The sequence below is a fragment of the Juglans microcarpa x Juglans regia genome, chromosome 4S (assembly GCF_004785595.1).
Source record: "Juglans microcarpa x Juglans regia isolate MS1-56 chromosome 4S, Jm3101_v1.0, whole genome shotgun sequence".
NCBI classification, from domain to species: domain Eukaryota; kingdom Viridiplantae; phylum Streptophyta; class Magnoliopsida; order Fagales; family Juglandaceae; genus Juglans; species Juglans microcarpa x Juglans regia.
The window spans coordinates 995,643-1,016,974 of NC_054601.1; the positions used below are offsets into that span (position 1 = coordinate 995,643).

Here is a 21,332-nt window from a genome sequence, read left to right on the forward strand (position 1 = left end):
CGATGGGGGTCGGTATATATTTCAAGCATCAGTTTGTTTGTTATGGTTATCATCATTGTTTTCCTATTCTTGCCAAATTCTGCAGTTAAATATCAATCGACATTGCATTGGTAAAAAGCCATTCCCAAAATAGAAAGATGTTGCAAACGTTCATAAGAAACATTGATAAAAATGCCTCAAAATAAATATTTTCATTTGACCAAAAAGAGAAGTTATTACACCATGGGGGCCAACACTCAAAACCCAACGAAAAGGCGAAACCTTCATTTACACAATCAACTATAGTACAGTAACATTCATAACTTTCCACTTGCTGAGATGCCATTGATGCATATTACCGGAAAGGAACTTTGGTCACGAGAATTATGAATGTGGCATCCAAATCAAAACAATGGAGAACGAATTAGGATTTCCCAGATTAAGCTAACACGAATATAACGAAATGCTATAATCCCAACTTCTTTGAGAACCAGCCTGAAAGGTTTGCTATTATAAAACCTGCAAATACCTGCAATGAACCACCAAAGAAACATAGACTTTTAGACAGTCAGCCTCAGAAATTTGAATCGATAAAGTGTATTCTGAATACCATGGTGTAGTACAGAGATCTAAACATGATTACCAAAATAAATTAGAGATTAAATAAGCTAATATTTTTCTCCAATGCAGAGTAGAACACCATTGCTGGGTAGCTCTCTCTCTCTCTCTCTCTCTCTCTCTCTCTCTAGTGTAGTACTTGGTATAAACAACGACTGATATTGATGGTGTCGGTATTTCATCCTCGTTAATTTATATACTTTTAGGTTTCCTGGAATGTTTAGGAGTAGCTTGCATTGAAAGGAATGGTAGTTTTCAAGTAATTCATTTCTTAGGATTTCTATCTACAATAGGACTGGGATTTGTAACCTATAGAAAGGGACGTGGTAAACTTATTTGATAATTAAATACTTTTAGTTCATATTGAGAGTTCTTTATAAAAGAAGAGTTTTTTTTTTCTTTTTTTCCGTTTGTTTATTGGTGTTCAAGATTTGGAGCGAGAGACGAGTGGCTGAGTATTCGCTGCCTCTCCAACCTAAGTCAAAATATATTCGATCACAATCAGCAGCATTGAAAGGGTGACAGCAATATTTATTATGGATAGACTTGGAACATATCTCTTCCAGCAACTCAAAAAATAAATATACATATATATATATATGTATGTATGTATATATAATAAGAACAAACAAACATGGATGCAACACTAACTGTTTTTATTTTAGAAAAGAGAAGCAACCAGATCACAATCATGAACACCCTAGTCTTCTACTTTTAACTTGTGCCCTACAAAAAACAACACTTTCCACCTAATTCACAAAAATGACAGAGATTCTAGATGCCTTCAAAAAATGGATTTAACAAGATACAACAAATGCTAATTACAACAAAAGCCAAAGAAAATGCATCTTTATATCAATATCATTACCTGAACTGAGCCAAGAATGTAAATTGCTGAATAGTGACGACCATGGATCACCATGTCAGCCAACATAGCAAGAGGGATGGTGAGTGACATGCCCAAGGTGGCTACAAGTGGAGTCGTCCATACAACACATAGTGCCCTATGGAGATATGAGATATTTTAGCACAAAAAGGAGAAAACGTAAGCTCCACATCACTGATTTAGAAGCAGTTGCTTTTACATACCAAAAGTAGTCAGAGAGGACACTTCCTACAAAGCCATTGGCAAGAACAACTTCGTCCATCTTGGCAGAATGAGGAATTGTGAACTTGGGTTCAAGTCCCAACGCTGTCAATGGCCAAACTGAAAGGAAAAAAAACAAAAGGATATATATTCATTAAATAAACAGAATCCTACACTACTCTCCACATGAAAGACACCACAGGAGAGAGAGAGACAGAGAGAGAGAGAGAGAGATCTAGCACACCTTTCAAACACTAAGTTAGCCATACGAAGAAAAAAGGAAAAGGGTACACAACTGAGATATAATGTTAAGTGTCCCTGGATTCAGATATATTTGAGAGTAGGGTGTCAAAGTAGATCTTTGATTTCTGTACGTTTAAACGAGTGGTTGGATTTGAAGAAGTGGACCATTATATATGTCTCATAAATTATCATTATTGCCAAATTTTTAGAAGGAAGAGATCCCCAACAATTTAACTCTCCAAACTGAGACCAAGGAAAGCAAACATTTAGTAAGGAAAAGAAAAGTCCACTGTCAGCATCCACTACAGAAAGAAAGGAGAGATGAGCAAATAAAGAACCTTATAAACACTCTTGACAGCTGATTAATAGAATTGTAGCTAATCAAGATTCTTACCAAGCCACCACATTGCTACAAGCGAAAATAATCCTATATAGCCAAACAACTTCTGCACATCAATCCTTTCTCCTTCTTCACCTGCAAACTTTTTTAGAAGCACTGCAGCATCGATCATAAAATAGCGTTACATACTTTTTGTCAATATAAATTTGGAATGAATACTAAAACTGAGTAACAAACACAGTTCCTGACCTGTAAATAAACCATATGACATAGCCGAGAGAAGGCCAAAAAGATCCCCAACAAGAGAACGTTTCCCATTGCTGAAAACAAACATCAACTGTCAACACCCAAAACATGCATTACAAAGAGCAAACTGACTATATGCAACTAGAATACATACATACATATACATATCTCTATATATATACATATATATATATATTGAAATGTGAAACAGCTAGCCGGCATAATTTGTATATATATACTTAGTTGCTTGGGATATTTTCTCTCAAATTCATAAAGTGGAATGGAAAAATCTTCAGGGCACGGCAAAAAAGCTCCAACAAAAAACTTCAGCATAAACAAAGGAAACTATAAAAAAAAATAGATATTAAATAACAATTTTCATATTATGGCAAAAGGGCAGACAGCCTTTCTTTCAATAAATAAGTAAAGTTGTATATTGGTACTCAGAATGGCTGAATCTTAGACCCCCGCCAGCATGCCAACATGTAAGCAAAGAACAAGAAAGCTTTGCCACTAGAAAAACTAACACCTTCCCTGAACTAACAGCAAGCCTTGCTAACTCAGCATTTACTTCACTAATATATTACGCCAACATCATAATCGTTAAATTATACACCACATCAACCACCATCAATAAATTTCATCTACCTTAGAAATAGGTCTTAAGTATAAAGCAGGTCAATATTGGACATGATGCCATGGAGTAAGCACTTACGCAGAAGCATTCATTTGTGAATCATCTGTAGCCCAGGTTTTTCCCAGAGTCGTCATGGCAACACCAGCCATGCTTACAAAGACAGCAACTACTTTTGCAATGTTTAAAGAATCTTGGCCCAGAAACGCACCGATGAAAAGAGTAAAAAGTCCTGAAGTAGAGGATAATACTGTTGTACTTGCAACGCTTGTACGTGCCAGTGCAGCATTTGATAAATACTGTGAGCCAAAAGAAAAGAAAAAAAAACACGAGTAAGAAGTATTTGTGGGTTCTTCATACTAAATTGAAAGCCTTACTACCATCAAGAAATCAAATAACAAGATTTCCGTGAAAATACCACTGACCATGCATTAATCAAAATTTGCAATGGCAAAGTCATGGAAAAAATGTCAACAGGTAACAAAAGAATACAAAATACTGATATAAAATCCGTATAGATATACACCTTAGGACTTCTTTTCAAGAGAGCGGCACCATATAATTGAGTTAAAAAGCCCTCACTTATAGCAGAGTATATAAACATTAGAACAAGTTCCTCTTCACCTGCATCCCTCACAGTCCAATAGTAGGTAGGCTGGTAAGCTTAGACTTGGAAGCACTCACCTCCTCGTCAGACATGTCCTCACACAGGGTAAGGATACCTGATTTGGGTCAATGCCACGACGTACATGTTTTGCAATAAACAACCCCTCCCTAAACTCTTCACCTAGAGAACTCTTTTTTTTTTTCTTTTTTTCTTCTTTTTCCTGATTGGCACTAGGTGTCCAAGAACAAAGTCCTGACTAATCCCAGAGATGCACAAGCCCTCGACAAAGAGTTTCCCGCAAGTGCATCTCTGGTAATTCAAGGAAAAGTTCTCCCACTCCAATGGCCCCTAAAAATTGTTTGCATCCAAGAGGATTCGAACCTTAGACCTGGAGGGAGCTTACCACTACGACCAAGGCCTTTACCACTTGAGCCAACCCCTAGGGGTTTTGAGAACCTTATATGATAGTAGACATGATTGAACAATTAAAACACAGTTTCCAGTCGACCCAAGAACCTGTTTTGCACCTAACAGCCAATGCATGACAAAACATACCCCAAGACATCACAAAACTGCAAAAAGTAATAGACTAGTTCACATAAAGGGCATGCACCCTTTGCGGTTATGAAAAAAACCACTCTCCCAACTCACAAGCACAAGCACCAATTAACACATGCAACAAGTGGGGAGCAATCAATAATGCTTAGAACTATTTCTACAAAGAGAACAGTTACTGTAACAGTTGTGTTAGGGGGCACAAGTATTGCCTTGAATCATTCTACGAATCAAGATACATGCAGAGGAAGTATCATTTTCTGCTCTTCCAAAAAGATTCCAATTAAACATTTATCCAAAATTGTGAATGGGTTCAAATTAAACATTCATCCAAAAAAGTAAATGGATCTAGGAAAACAATATTCATGATAAACTGTTCTATAAAACAAGACGGGAGATATAATTTTGATGAAACCAGCCAAGGGAGTGCCTTACCTCGGTTACAAACCAGATCGGGGCAATGTAAAATCCATAAGTAGCAATTTCTCTGGTTGTAAGCTCTCTATCTTGTTTCAGTATGTGTGCATCATCTTTGTGTTTAGCAACCAATGGCCTTCCTTCTGCAAGAGGTGAAAGGTCTGCTTCACTATCTTTTCTATTCAAGGTTCCTTGAAGTTCCAATTCAAAGTTCTTCTGGCCTCCAATGTATTTTAGAGTAGAACTCAAACCAACAGAAAATTCATTCATGCCTTCCGCATTTTTTCCACTTTTAGAAGAGCGACGTTTTAGGATACTACACACCCAATCCTTTAAGAATGCTACTGGAAGGTAGACTACCAAAAGAGAAGCTCCAAGATATGTTACTGCAAATGGCTGCTTATAGTCTGTAAATATGCCCTGCAAATAAGATAGCAGTCAGCTCAAACCTGACGCGAGAAGTAGTTCGGGTGCTGGCATGATGTTGTATTATGTCAACAAGAAAATAACTAAGCGCTATGTCAAACATGCTGAGAGAGAAAATATCGCGACTTACTATTGCCCATAAATGATTATGCAAACACTTGAAGAAACAAGAAACACAACCTTATATAAGACCCTTGAAAAAAGAAAAAACGAAAACGAATATGACGCTTGAGATGAAGATATGCTAAAATACGCTGCAAAAGCGTCTCCAACAACGTAGGATCGCAATTTTCTCTTTTACGTTCGGACAGTTCCGTGGACAATAATCCAACCTATTACCGAGCAGATAGATTTGAATTTCAGCGAATGGATCCAAATACATGGTATCTTCAATCATTTTCAAACCCAAACCAGAAACAAGAGCTTATAATACATCAAACACCAACAAAAGGCAGATAAATGCATTATCATGAATGGAGATTTCACCCGAATTCGACTAAATATATAAAACAAAAACGAGAGAATTAGAGTGCATATAGCCTATAAGCTGACCTGGGTGACTTCTGCAGAGGAGACCCATATAACAACAACAGCAGCTATCAGGAACAACCCAGCCCTGTATTTCCAACTCATAGCGAATCAAACAAGACCCAGATACAGAGTCTACAGGAATTGCCAACGATCTGCGTTGTAGCGGTCCGCTCAGATCTCTGAAACGTCTTTTTCGTTTCCCCAATCAGTCGATCACCGACATGTAAAAATAAGATCTCGGGAGACAGAGAAGGAGAGAAGACAGTTGGGGCGGCTGGTGTGTGAATCAACAAGAGCGTTGACGTTGTTGGGGGGTTGGAGGGGATTCTTTGCAAAAAAAAAAATAAAAAAGCCAAAGCACAGGGAACGGGGACGAAAAGAATGAGAGGGAAGTGTTAAAATTAAGTTTCTAACTTTTTGGTGGTTAATTAATATAGTTCCTGCCTCTCGCTCTCTCTCTCTCTCTCTCTCTCTCAAGTTATTCCATTTAGAAACTTAGAAAGGATATTGGGCATTTTTCCTCACATTTTCAGATTTTCTCTCCCATTTTCCTCGGTTTTTCTTTCTTTTTCTAGTCCCAACCCTCTCGGAGTAGAAGACCTGAAATTCTATTTCTTTCCGTGTTTCCCTCTCTCACTCCCCCGCCTATTGAACCAAAGACACAGGTTCACGTGAACATCAACTTTCGAGTTGTAATATGTTTATCATATCATATTAGTCAGAAACTTAAGCGGATAATACGAAAATCAATAGAGAATACTACATATTAATTAAGGAATTTTAATGGTAATTTTATTTTATTTTTTATTTGGATGACGTTTGTAACTTACAACGATATAGATTATTGGATAAAACAAGTCAAATGTATTTATTCAACATTTAATCTTTATTCTAATTATCACCAACAATTGCTATAGATCTTATTTAATGTGTCTCACATACTTTAGATATTATGATTAGGATAGAAATTCTAAAAGTCTTGAACCCTTATTAACCAATCATCCACAATTATTTGTTGGTCGTAAAAGGATCTTTTTCATGAAATTTAGTTCGCACACGCAGAACTATTTACTACGACCCTCTATCCCCGATATGTTTCCTCCTCGGATCAAAAGGAAATAGAAACTAGCACAAACAGCAATGCATGTTTCATAAAATTTCATTTCTTACAAGTTTTTAGGATTTTGCAAATGTTTTTTTTTTCCAGCATTTGAGTACGCGGGGCTTTCATTTCAAAAATAAATTATAAATCATGTTACATTTGAGAGTAAATTGATAATTAAGTTCCAGATTTTATGCGTGGGTAGAATATCCTTTTATTAGTCTTTTGCTTGGTTTTTAGTCACGACTTATGAAAGGGCTGTCGAGAGGAACCGACACGAGAAAATGATAGCTTTTCATTAAAATTACGTCTGTGACCTGATATATATAAAGAAAATCTTAAATTACAAGTCAACTACTTATAGTTTGAGCTCCACCAGTACACAAATTTATTTGTGACTGGTATGGTATTAACTTTTATAATTCTCTATAAATAACTATTTGAGAGACCACACTTTGTCTAAAACATAGATTTCAAACCCCACCTCAGAGGAGGAGAGGACTTTTACTCTATGGACAAAATATCCAAGAGACTATTTCTTTTTTTATTTTTACCTAAACAAAAGGAAATAATAATAAACATAAAAATAGATATAAAAATAACGGATTACAAGTGTAGATCCAAATTTCTAGCCTAAATGAAAGCAAAATACAAGAACCAAAGAGACTGTAGTGGCACGTGAGAGACACGCGACGCGCCATGCTAGGAGCGTAGCGACCAATCGAGTCTAAAGAAACCGAGGTCCCTAGTCCCAAAAACACCGTGCGTGGCAGTAGTAGAAGCTTCTGGTGCGGTGGCACGTGGATCTCACACGTTGTTATTACCCGCGTGTGTGACTCATGCACCTCTCTGTTCGATGAAAGCCTTTAGCCGTCCGAATGATTGGCAGCCTAAGAATCCTGCAGAGGGGTGTGTGGTGGTCGATAGGCTTCAGAAAGCAGCAGATTAGCATTTCACCATACTTTAGACGAAAAAACAAACAAAAATAGAAAAATAAAGGATTACATTATCTCTAGTCTAGCAAGATAGGAGGAGAAAGGGCGGAGTCGAAGCTCTACCTCCTAGGCTGGGTTTCTGCTGGGGCAACCTTGAAGAGAAAATGAGAGAGAGCTTTCGACTAGGATTTGTTCCCGGTGTCCATGGCTGCTTTTCATTAAATAAGTAGTACTTGCTTCGATTTCTATATAAAACCTACAATCTGGTATTTCCTGGAAAATTTCGATATTTGACATCCTTCTCAAATATTGCAGCAATACATGGTTCATTTAGAAAATTGCTTAAAATATATATTTTGTTAATTTATTTTTGTATAATCTATTTATAACAGATAATTTCTTTGTAATTAAAATATTTTTTTAAAAAAAAATTCACATTTTATCTAATAACCATATAAGAGAAGAGAGGAGGAGCTGAAGCTCCAACCCCTAGGTTGGGTTTCTGTTGGGACGGCTCTTAGAAAGAAAAGGAAGGGAGAGCTTTCGGCTAGGATTTGTTCCTGATGTCGATGGCAACTTTTCATTAAATAAGTAGTACTTGCTTCAATTTCTATATAAAACCCGCAATCTCGTATTTCTTGGAAAATGTCGGTATTTGACATCCTTCTCAAATATAGCACCAATAAGAAAATTGTTTAAAATATTTATTTTGTATATTTATTTTTATATAATTTTTTTGTGCATAATCTATTTTATGGTTAAAATATATATTTTTTTTTAAAACTCACATTTTATCTAATAACCTCACTCTGTTTTAGGCTGAAAATCACACTACTTGCAGTACCACCTTCACCCCCCATCCAATATATGTCAGTATCTACAAAAAGAATATCCATCGCCACTGATTTCTGGGGCACAAGTCGTGTTCTTGTTTTTTTCTTAAGCAAGTATTAGTGGGGCACTCATTTTGTCCCTTGTTGGCTGGTTTCAAATACTAAGAGTATTATTGTTATGACTACTGCTGTCACAGCAGTGCTGTGGACATATAATGAGTAGGGTCCATCATTTATTATGTTGAAAATGAGTTGTAGTATTGATAAGTCTAGTATGTAATAGATTACTTATTACGAAATTTATTATTCATAAAAAATAAAAAACAAGATAACATCACTTTTTATGTGGGCTGACACGATAGACTAATCAAGGACATGTTTAATGTGACAATAAAGATGGTCGCAAATAGATTTTTAAAAAAAATCATATTTTATAAATTGGTGCGGAACGCGGGAAACACACTTGGAAGTTGGACACACTCCGCACAATATAGGTAATTTCTTGTTTGTAAAATAATTTATCATGCCTCCTCCTAGTTGAAAAAAAGATCATGAGTAATGGTGGTACTACTCTCCCGGACTAAACCCAAAATTAATTTAAAAAAAAAAAAAAAAAAAAAGACAGAAAGGGCCATCCTTAATCTAATTTCAAGGAGGAGATTCACCAAATTGGTAGTACAGTTGGTACGAACTGGTATTTCTTAAGATCAGAGTTCGAATCATAACATAACTTGAAATTATTTGTGATAATAAAGCCTAATCTTTTAAGTTATGTGGATGGATTTGGATTAACTAGATATTTAGGAGTGCTGTGTGACGGACTCACCTTTTGAGCGGTTGCTATAACTCAAACCGATCATTCCATACTGAGATGAGCTCCTATGATCATGCACAGGAAAGGTCGCTACGTTGTTTGCACCAGCTCCCTATATATATATATATTCAAGGAGAAGAACCCCATAAAACCTCTGCCTCAATGGTGGCGGACTCTGCAACAGAAATAGAGGTTTCTCTGACTCTCCTCAGAATCTCCAATTTAACTTCTCTTTTCTCTATGCTACTCAATCATTCCCCCACTTCCACTTGCACTGCAAACCTTGTAACACAGCTTTCAAATGGATGATTCTCCATGTTTTTACTCCCTTTGTCGTCTAATTTCGTGTCTGACTCTGTTTCAACACAACTTCCTCCGTTCTCTTTCTCAAGCACACCACTCCCACTGTTCAATCTTTGCAACTCCATGAGCTTCCTGACCAAATCTTCTCCAAGCATTGCTTGGATAACTTCTTCCCTCCCAAAATAAGCAAGTTCGAGAATGCAGTCCAAGGCTGCAGCTCGAATAGACAAATCTTCCGAGCTTAAGAGGTTAATAATTCTTGGGATTTCACCGTTACACTCCATTTCATCTACCAATGGAGTTCTGATAAATGTGATCAGTGAGCAAAGCACTTTGGCCGAACGACATGAACCCATCGAAATCAAGGCCCCAACAGTAGGACCCATGAGCACCAATCCCACAAAAACATTCCTGTTGAATCTAACTAAAGCATCTACGACCAGAGCCGCATGGCCTCGAGCCCGCTTCGAACACGTTGAGTTGCAAAGTAAAAATTCAAGAATCGAAAATACCTTCGCTCTCAAAATCAAATCTTGAAAATCTCTATCGAAACCTTGGCACACCCGATTTTTGAACTCAATCAAGACCCTAACTTTCTCGTCCTCGTCCGCTGATTCCTTCAACGTTCTTGCAAGGATTTGAACGATTTCACGGCCTAGAAATGCTTGAATTTCAGCCTCAGTCGTGATAGCAACCTGGGAGATCTTGTAGTTTGTGATTTGCCGGTGAAGGATGGATTTGAGGCCATAGCCCTGAGATTTCTCGAGCTTCTCGAGTAAGGTCTTGAGGTTGCAGAGCAACTGAGAGATGTTGAGAAGTTTAGGGTCTGAGGGAAGAACAGTAGCAACCTCGGCTTCGACCCTAGAAACGATTTCAACTGTAATTTTCAAATCGTTGTTGTTGGTTAGGAAAATGGGGTTGCTTTGTAGATCTTTGGAGGCCTTCTTCAGCGTCTCTAAGAGTGTTAGAACATGTCGATTTTCCTTTTCCTGATCAACTTCAAAATCCATGACTCGTTAGATTCGAAGCTCGGTGATTGAGACAGAGAGAGAGAGAGAGAGAGAGGGAGAAGAGGGGGGTTGGGGGAGGGTGAGGTCGCTGCCAGGGGAGAACAGGAAAACCCAAGTTACCTAAAAATAGATCCAAAAAGGAGGACCAACTAACCAACCGTTCAACGTAGTTAAGGATACGCTTAGCAGCTGTCATCGCGTTCAGACAACCCTTCCCCCGCGAAGAGAAAGCACCCTCCTTTAAAGCCTTTTGTCTAGTTTGGTAGTACGATGTATTGCATGGAAATTCTATATGTCTGGGAGTACGATTATCATGAGAAACAAAATGTAGTTATTCTAATAGTAAATTTATTATATAATAGATTTAATACAATGATATAATAATTTTATCATATATATATATATATTATATACTAGCATAATATTATTTAAATGTTATTATAATAATATCATAATATACTATTCATATATATATATATTATATACTATCATAATATTGGTGTAGAGAGGAGTTTTTTAATGTTTATTTTTTTATTTTAATATATTTTAAGGCAATATTTCAATATTGCCTTAAAATTGGATGAGAAGAAAATCCGAAGGTGAGAATCCCTCCATCGACATGGCATGGAACCCAATTATGGAGGCGGTTATTGGCTCAGGTCGATAATCGGGGGTGGGTATGAGTACATGAGACGGGTATCGAGTATAAAATCCAGTACCCACAATTCCATTTTATTTTTAACTTGGGCACAACCTAGTTAGTTGGATTTAAAAATTAAGCAGAAAAAAATAGTGAATTTTTTGCAAAATTTGGTAGAGTATTTGATATGTTGTGTTCGTATCGTATCAAGACATGTATATTATATGGACCAACTTGAACACGACTCGTTAAGCTTATTATGTCAAAATCTAAAATATTAACATGACCCATTAACATAACGGGTCGTACTGTGTCAACTCGTTTTAATATGTTAGTAAATACTTCGAAACAAGTTAATACGACACGCCCCAATCCGTTTCAACCCGTTAATGTAAATGAGTTGAAGAGAGTCAAAATTTATCCATTTGACCATATTAAGTTTAGTATAATTTTATATAGATGTTAAAATCACAACATCTATAAAAATATAAAACGAACTATAAATCTAAAATTATAATCGAAAAAATACAAATATTGAAATTAAAATATCAACAATTTTACTTTTAGGTATAAGGGTATAATTGTAACTTTAACTTTCTCAATAGGTCATAACAAGTTATAACGGGCCAACCTGTCTTGACCCAAACCCGTTAAGACTAAACTCAAACATATTATTATCGTGTCGTGTTCGTGTTGGGTTAGCAAGTCATATCACATATTGTCACTCCTAAAATTTGGTTAGCTCGAGTACTTGGATTCAGGATTTCAAAATCTCGGATTTTTTCAAGCATTGACTTGGGCGGATGCCCAGACCGTATTAGACACCCAATTTTGCCGAAAAATGAATAGTGATAAATTTCATGAAAAATCTATTTATCATTTATTTTATTATGATTTTTTCAGCATTTCATGTTATGACATTAGATGATAAGTTTATAAGTAAAATATAATAAATAATCTATAATCATCTAATATCACATCATGAGATGATGATGAGAATTAAGATAATGAGTACTATTACTAAAAAAATTTGTCTCCTAAACACGCTATAAGTATTTTGGACAAATTAGTCACCCACGGCATTGCTTATGATTTTAGTCGTTTGAGTGTATTTAAGGTGAATGCAAGTGAGGAAAAAGCGTGGCCGGTTGTGGCTGTTATAACTTATATGTTTAGGGTTTTTATGAATGTATTCGTTGAAGAATAATGATAGGATTACTATTTTATTACTATCTATATACTATTATTTTTATATTTGATTTTTTTTTTAATTTTTTTTTTACTTAATAGTTAAAGAAGTGAGTATTAGTAAAGTTATATATTTTTTTAATTTTTTCTTAATGATTAAGAATGTTAAAAAAATACTTTAAAAAAATGATAAAAAAGTAAAAAAAAACTTGAAATATATTTGATTAATAAATGAGTAGTAATAGGATAGTAAGCCTATCACTAGTCACTACCCTTCATTGAATATCACTCCATTTTCATGGTATTTCATTCTTTTTTTTATACACAGTTCACCGGTCTATGACTATGGCATAAAGAAAATTCAACCTTTTTCGGTCTATTTCTTATAGTTAGATGAAATCTAATATGTCGTTTAAATAGTGAGTTAAAATAAGATAAAAATTAACAGTTGAATAAAATATTATTAAAATATTATTTTTTAATATTATTATTTTGTAATTTGAAAAAATTTAATTATATATTATATTTTGTGTGAGAATTTAAAAAAATTATAATTATGAAATGAGATGAAATAAAACATTTCTCGGATCAAATGTAACCTAACAAACTTGAATTTCAGGCCAAAAAATAAATATATAAAATAAAAACTCGCTTGATAGGCGTTCCAACTTCCAAAAGAGCTAATTACACGTTATTATCTCTAAATTCAATTGAAAAAAATGATATTTGCACAATGGTCGTATATTCTTTTTGAAAATAATAAATAAATATAAGATTTACATTAAGAGTTTACTATTTTTTTTTTTAAAAAAAGACACGTGTCAATTTTGTTTAACCGGACTATATATAATATTACTAAAAAGAAATTGGTCCCATTTAGATAGTTAAAATATTTTATATCATCTCATTTTATCATTATAAATTTATGAAATTTTTATATAAAATATAATAAATAATTCAATTTTATCAAACATAAAAATAATAATATTATTAAAAAATAATATTTTATTAAATTTTTATAAAAAATTAATTCATTTTATCTTACTATCGAAACTGAATCTCAAGAATTTTCCTTCAATCAAAAGGATGAGCTGATAGAACAATATTCACATCAGATTAAGAAAGTTGAATTTAAAGATGAGTTAAGATGATTTGTAAATAATATAATAAAATATTATTAAAGTATTATTTTTTAATATTATTATTAAAGAAATATTACACAGAAACTCACACTCTACACACTATTTAAAAAATATGTGATTTTATATTTTTATCTTTATATTTTACATTTTATGAAATATGAGAATAAAAGAATAAAATTATATATTTTTAAATGGTATGTAGGAGTATGAGGTTTATGTCTATAATTTTTTTTTTTTAAATTTAAAAACGTTAAATTATTTCTTATATTTTGAATAAGAATTGAGAAAATTTTGTAATAATAAAACGAGAAGAATCGAATGAGTTGAGGTACGCTGAGTCTGACAATTTCCGTTGGACAGTCGCAGAATCCTCTTTGAAGAAAGTTTCGTCCGAGAGTCTGCGGCCAATCCTCGCTCCCTGCAAGGCTGCAACAAAGCAGTGACACTACAACGAACCTTTGGCTGCTATTTTACGCTTACCCGTCGTCGCTCCCTGCAATCTTACGCTCCCAAATCTCATTAACACTTTAATTAACCGTCAACGTACCGACTAAGCCTTTTCCTACTCTTTGTTTACATCGGTTCAGGTATTCTCTTTCTATTCTGTTTGTGAAGCAGCTATTCTGTTTTGTTATTTTCTTCCTCGTTCTGATTATCTAATTGTGATATTTCTAGCTAATTGGCAATTGTTGTTCTACTCGATCTTGTTTAGTTTTCTCGGGTTTGTCTGGTTTTTTGTTTTGATGGGATATGGTTGTTAAAAACTGGGTTTAGTGGGGACTGAAGCAGTGGAAGGAAATCGGACGCCCGGGAACTGGAGATTTTTTCCCCCTATCAGATGGGTGGGGATTGTCCAGTTCAGGCTGTGATTTCTGGTTTTTTTTTTTTTTTACACTCGTTGGATTTGACCAAATTGGCTGTTGTACAGGCTGAGTGAAGAATAGCAATGCTGTTGACTTTTGGCGTGTGCTTGTTACTGTACCGCCTTCTATTTCTAATATGTATCATCTTAAGATCCGTGGGACAAGGGAATGCAGGAATCACAAGCACTTTTATTCGTTCTGAATGGCCATCGGTTGATATCCCTCTTGATAATGAAATATTTTCAATCCCAAAAGTTCATAACGCCCCACAACAAGTAAGCCTTTTATCTTTGTTCATACCCGGCCAGGCAAAATTGTTTATGATTTCCGTACGAGATTAATAATTTTCATATATGTAGATAGTATTGGACGTCTACATTCCCAAGTATATACTTGAAGACGCGCTATAGGCTTTGCCGTCTGGTTATGTTAAGGGATAGTTACTTCTAGTTGGGTAGTTGATGCAGGTGTACTGTTAATGGGTTTTGGCTATCATGCTGTGTGCTAGACTTTGTCCAACGGCACTGTTCTGAATGATTCTGTCTCATACAATCAGTCGTCTTAGTATATATGCATCAAATCTCCCAATCTAATCGCAAGGTTAGATTTCTGGTGTAGCTCCCTAATTCACTCGAGGCCTCTAGTGTTCCATGAAAATGCAAAGTACTCAAATCTGTTTTATAAGACTTCAGCATTGTTTGAGACAATAGATCATGGCAACTCAATTGATTTACCGCCACCTAGCGCTCTTACTGAGCCTTGTGACATTGCAATTATTCCTATTGAAACAAGCATGCATTTGTGCTATTGTGGTAATGTTGGCTTACCTGCCAGCTATATTTACACCATCATTGTTGTTTTTTCCTTTGGCTGTAGGTGCATATCACTCAAGGTGACTATGATGGAACGGCTATAATAATTTCATGGGTTACAACTGATGAACCAGGGAACAGCAAAGTACAATATGGCACATCAAAGCAGAAATATGATTTTACTGCTGATGGCACAGTGGCAAACTATACCTTTTCAACCTATAAGTCCGGCTACATTCATCACTGCCTTGTTGATGGCCTTGAGGTAAATATAAACTGAAATGTAATATTACCTGTATCATAACTAGTCAAACTAATCAAAGTATACTGAGTATACTTACAGAATGTCATGTTCTTGTGATTAATCTTTTGGACGATGTCTACAAGTATGAATTAAGTACTTAAAAAGGCACCTGGTTATCCTTAATGGAGCTAATATATTTTATTCTTCTTTATACACATCTGCACTTGTGTGTAGCAAAGGTAACTGATGATTGATGCCCGCGCAATTTGGCCTATGCAGACAAACACAATTGTAGGAAAAAGTATGATAAATATCAGTATTTAAATCCATTTCGTTAATAAAACTTTTTGTCAATATCTAAAAGATTGTAACTACCAATGGTGTTGGCTTCGTGGTAAGAGGCTTATTCCCATATAGGATGGTGGATAGAAGGTTATGGGTTTGAGTATGTATGGCAAGACGCTAAGGACATGAGGTTCACGCTTATTATCTCTATCCACTGGCTTAGTACCACTATGCCCTTGGTGGGGCTAAGGTGAGACCATGGTTACAGTTTGTTTGAAGAAGCAAAACTTGTGGTTAAACTTATCCTGCCTTGACCCTAAGTTGCAGGTTCTATGTGAGCTTGTGTAGGTCCCTTCTAAATGGCTCCCTAGTGGACTAGGGTGCTACTATGGTCTCCTCCTTCTTGCCTAAAAAAAGGCTGTAAAAATATTGCTTAAAGGGAAATATTCCTATTGTACTCATGCACGTGATGAAGGTCATTCTATTTTTTTTTTTTTTTTCCATTACATTTTATAATTTGTCATTTTTACAGGCATGGACATACGCAACGACACAAATACATACTTTAATGTTAAGGGGTCTTCATTAACCTTACCAAAATTCTTTGTCTAACAGCATCTTATTTTTTATTTCTTGTTTTCTTTAACCTATGGGTTGATGCATTTGCTTTAATGTCTTCGGCCGTTTACTTGCTCTTGTATAGGTTTTATATAAGTTAGTCAACCTTTCCATGTCTAGTGAAAGAAGTAAATGATTTTTGTTGCTTATATTAAGTAATTTTTGGTAAGTTTCCGATTGTCAGCTGGTTAAAGACCTTTGCTTCAAAAAGTTATGGTTATTTATTTGCAAGAGGAAAAATGTTTAGTACTTTTTATCTGTTTATTTGATGCCTGTGAAGTATTACTATTATGCTAAAGCTTACCAATCTCTTGTCTTTTAGTATAACACGAAGTACTACTACAAGCTTGGAGTTGGCGATTCTTCTCGTGAATTTTGGTTTCAAACACCTCCAAATATTGATCCAGATGCTTCCTATACTTTTGGAATTATTGGTAAGATATTCGTTTTATATAACCTCTTTGAAAGAAAATATGAATGTTGATTCACAGTTTGCACTGCCTTAGAAAGGCAAAGTAGAAACAAACTATATATCATTCATATAGGATTATATGGAAAATATAATATGGTAGTTTGAAGAACAAGTTGTTTATAGGATGTGTTTTGAGATTTTTCTCATTTTCTATTGGTTTTGTACATTCTAGGTGATTTGGGTCAAACGTATAATTCTCTTTCCACTCTTGAGCATTACATGCAGAGTGGGGGACAGACTGTCTTATATGTTGGTGATCTCTCTTATGCTGATAGATATGAATACAATAATATTGGTATTCGATGGGATGCATGGGGCCGTTTTATTGAGCGAAGTACTGCATATCAGCCATGGATTTGGTCAGCTGGGAATCATGAAATAGAGTACATGCCAAATGTGGTACTATTACCAATTGCACTTTGCAAACTTTCGATTTAAGCTTAATGTTTACTTTTGTTCCTATCTATAAGTAAGCATGAGCACCTTGCTATAAATTACTCCATATTTGTATGTATTTCTGTATCTAAAAATACCTACATACATCTGTATGCACTTATGTGGATGTTTTGTTATTTTATTCTACATATATGAATTAGTAAAGTGTCATATAAAGCGTTATAGAGAGCTTTATTGACATTGCAGTTTTTATTTTTCTCTTGGATGTTTGATTTGAGAAATAGTGGCTACTACTTTATAAAGGCGACTATGCCGACTAGAGTTACAGTTTGGCTATTCCCTGCCCGCCCCCCCTCCTGGCCTCCGCCCGGATGTGGGAGGCAGCATGGGTATCTTTTTGTTTCCCCATTATTTGAGAAAATGAGGGTGGAAGTACTTATCAGAAAGAGAAGCACTTGCTGAAGGGATACTTGATTTCTTTTGATTATGAGTTTTGCACTAGATAAATGATGTTATTCGTTTCTGTTTTCATGATTTGTTACATATGATCACATATTTTTCAGGGAGAAGTTCTGCCTTTCAAGTCATATCTACATCGATTTGCTACACCCAATATAGCATCACATAGCACCAGTCCTCTCTGGTATGCTGTTCGAAGGGCGTCTGCACATATTATTGTCCTATCCAGCTATTCTCCATTTGGTAATTTGGCTTATCCTTGTCTCTTGTCACATTGATGCATTCTGACAAACACTTTGTTAAGAGTCATTTTATCATCAGATATGGTTATAGTTATGTGGTTATAATGGCAATAACGTCTGGTTATGAGTTTCTAATGCCCTTAAAGTCTAACAACAGCTTCTTCTTTTTCAGCGAATAGTTATCCATGTCTTCTTGATGGGTGAAGTATGATGGTTATAGACTATAGTTTCCATGGTGCTTTTATTAATCCAAAACTTGGAATTATTTCTATGCATGCTTTTCTCTTAACTTTGAATGATTGGGCCGACAGAAAGGTTTCACTTCTCATAGGGAAATGAATTGTATGCATTTAAAAAAATACATATATTACTGTTGAATTTGCTATTTACTTCTAACTTAATCTTCTTGACATATTATTGCCAGTGAAATATACACTTCAATGGAGGTGGCTGCAAGAAGAACTAAAAAGAGTGGATAGGAGGAAGACACCTTGGCTTATTATTCTCCTTCATGTACCCATCTACAGTAGTAACTCAGCCCACTATATGGAAGGTGAAAGTATGCGAGCTGTCTTTGAGAGATGGTTTGTCTGTTATAGAGTTGATTTCGTATTTGCTGGGCACGTTCATGCCTATGAAAGATCGGTAAAAATTCTTTTTTGTCCTTTTCTAGAGCCCTATGAAGTCTCTTTTGCATATGCATGCCTTTTGGTCACAAGGCAACAAGCATCAACATAGTTCTCCGTTCTTCCTCAGGGCAGAAAGGATTTCTTTTTTTCTTCTTTTTTTTTTTTTTTTTTTTTTTTTTTGTGGGGGGGAGGGTGATGGGGTTTGCACAAAGGACTCTGTGCAGAAAGACACATCTAGGAACTACAGTCGTTGCCACATGTACTTCGTTCTTCAGCTGGTCAGGGAAGAACCAGGAACTGTGGTATACCATGCCACATTGTGCTTGATCATGTGCTTTTCATTCAGCCTTTTTACCCAAAATATTCTGCATAATTCTTTCAGTCATGTTCCTCAATCTACTTCTCATGAAAATCATAGCACATGACATCAATATTCTTAGATGATTTTCCCTTGCACAACACCTGAATATCAATATGCATGAGGCAGATGGTGAAGTTGGCTCACATAGCTGCAACCCAAATTCCCTATCAAAATTCTTTGACCAGTTGGCTACTTTGTCCTCAAATGCAATTGCTTCTACCACATTTCATTTGTCAATTCCTTGACTGGTCTTTCTAGAGCCATATTATAATAATTCGCACGGTAGGACTTATAAGTAATTTTGCAACAACATTTTGATGCAAGGTTTCCTATGGCACTTACACTTTATATCCTTTTTTTTTGGGCCAAGAATAATGGTTACCATGTCTCTATTTACTCCTGCTATGCACCATAAAGTCAACTACATCTTCATCTCAATAAGAGATGTTTTCCTATGTAGTATCGCATCTCGAATATACATTACAATGTGTCAAGCGGTGACCGTTATCCAATACCTGATGAATCAGCTCCAGTGTACATAACTGTTGGAGATGGAGGAAATCAGGAAGGTCTTGCTGGAAGGTAAAGCAAGATTTACAATTTGTAAATTTCTCGATTGCTGTTGTTTTACTCTTCAAAAAAAAATTTCTCATTTTATTCTGCATTTACAATTCCCTTCTTTGGAAACTTTTCCTGATACATGGGATTTATTTGTAGGTTTTGGGACCCACAACCAGATTATTCTGCATTCCGTGAAGCCAGTTATGGTCATTCTACATTGGAGATCAGGAACAGAACCCTCGCATTTTACCATTGGAATCGAAATGATGATGGGAAAAAAACAGAGACAGATTCAGTAACATTTTACAATCAGTACTGGTAAGAATCAACTATGTCCAACTTTTTCATGAATTGCTTCTGAATGTGGATATTTAGTTTTGACCTGAAGGTTTATAAGTAATATCTGTATATGGTGTATATATATATAAATGTTAAAGAAAGAGCCACTTAAGACCTTTTTATTCTTTGTTTGTAGTACATTTAAAGTCAACACAGTTGATTGAGTTCCTCCTGGATTGGGCTGTCACTAATAGAAAAGATCAAGTCAGTGAACCAAATTTTATCATGGTCAATAAAAGAAACGCTCTCCAGATGCCAACAAAAGTTGCAGTCATAATAAATTATCTGCATATCTATTGGTTATGCTATGGCTCAGATGAAGGGCTGGTGCTAAAAAATCTTCTAATGGTTAACTCAATGATCTTTACTTAATCCTGTAATGCTAGAATGACAGCGGATGAAGTTAAATTCTTGTATCCGTATTGAGCTTCTGTTGAGTTGTTAGAAAATGGCTAATCAATGTCACTACCAGTTGTCTACCAAACCAAATCCTGATTAGAGATGCCCTAGCAAAACTATCTCGTAGATGGCCATTTGCTTGCTCTCATGGGCCATGAATCCCAATCAAGCATTCAAATGCAGGTTACTCTTAGTAAAACTAGGGATGTAGTGAAGTATGTTGTCACGATCTATTATCATGCAGGGCAAGCAATCTGCGGAGGAGGAGATTAAAGAAAAGTCATTGTAAGCTGTAGGAGAAATCAGCTGCTGAAACAATCGGATTAAGATCTGTTGTTCCTTGAATCTATTCAATTACATTTACGGATCTGTTGGTGCATGCAGTCAAGGACTAATCTTTCCACTGCAAAGATTTGCCACGACAGTTGCCGGGTGACGGGCTGTATTATCAATAGTACCTTATTTTCTTGGACGAGTAAGATATAGACAGTTTAAATATTGGGGGAATTGATTTGGAAATCAAAATATTCCAGGAAATGTGATTACGAATCTATTTGATCAGATCATCAGATTTCAGAAAAAGACACATGGCATTGCTTTCAACTCAGAGAACAACACCTTTATCTTCCAGAGGAATATATAAAGAAGACGGCCCCATCTTCTAAAGAAATTATTTACTTGAGGCATCTCCATTCTCCCTCCATCCCAGGGAGAAGAACCATATGAGTTTTGATCGTGGGATCCATTTCAAGCATCGTGGCCCATAAATCTTATTTTTTGTTAATAAAGTTTTGTAGTTTTTTACGAGCCTGTCGTTAATTGATGGAAAGCAAATAAAAGTAGGACACATTCGTATGTGATTGATTATTCGATGCCCCTGTACTTTGCTAAGATCCGTTAATCTTCTAGAATTCATATCTCAAAGGAAAAGGAAAGGAATCAAACTACTGTTAACTGTTAAGACGTACGTTTTTAGAGATGCTATTGGATGATTAGACAATG

The 21,332-nt window shown here is 35.5% G+C and overlaps 2 protein-coding genes across 3 annotated transcripts; one reads left to right on the forward strand and one right to left on the reverse strand.

Moving 5' to 3' along the window:
- Positions 1–178: 178 nt before the first annotated feature.
- Positions 179–6,318, reverse strand: LOC121263731 (thiamine-repressible mitochondrial transport protein THI74-like). The gene is made up of 8 exons (XM_041166793.1): positions 5,705–6,318; positions 4,745–5,146; positions 3,229–3,446; positions 2,517–2,587; positions 2,322–2,423; positions 1,687–1,804; positions 1,466–1,601; positions 179–508 (listed from the first exon to the last, which is right to left on the reverse strand). The coding sequence occupies exons 1-8, from the start codon at positions 5,783–5,785 to the stop codon at positions 446–448; spliced, it is 1,191 nt and encodes a 396-aa protein (XP_041022727.1). The 5' UTR covers positions 5,786–6,318; the 3' UTR covers positions 179–445.
- A 7,667-nt stretch (positions 6,319–13,985) lies between these two features.
- Positions 13,986–20,891, forward strand: LOC121263732 (bifunctional purple acid phosphatase 26-like). Of its 2 annotated transcripts, none has more exons than XM_041166794.1 (10): positions 13,986–14,237; positions 14,579–14,788; positions 15,390–15,590; positions 16,795–16,906; positions 17,117–17,343; positions 17,904–18,042; positions 18,466–18,686; positions 19,492–19,613; positions 19,749–19,910; positions 20,575–20,891. In XM_041166794.1, exons 2-10 carry the CDS (start codon positions 14,597–14,599, stop codon positions 20,624–20,626), a joined length of 1,428 nt encoding a protein of 475 aa, XP_041022728.1. In that variant the 5' UTR covers positions 13,986–14,237; positions 14,579–14,596; the 3' UTR covers positions 20,627–20,891. The 2 variants fall into 2 exon arrangements, with proteins under 2 accessions (XP_041022728.1, XP_041022729.1); XM_041166795.1 differs by lacking the exon at positions 20,575–20,891 and adding an exon at positions 20,068–20,568.
- The last annotated feature ends 441 nt before the right edge of the window (positions 20,892–21,332 follow it).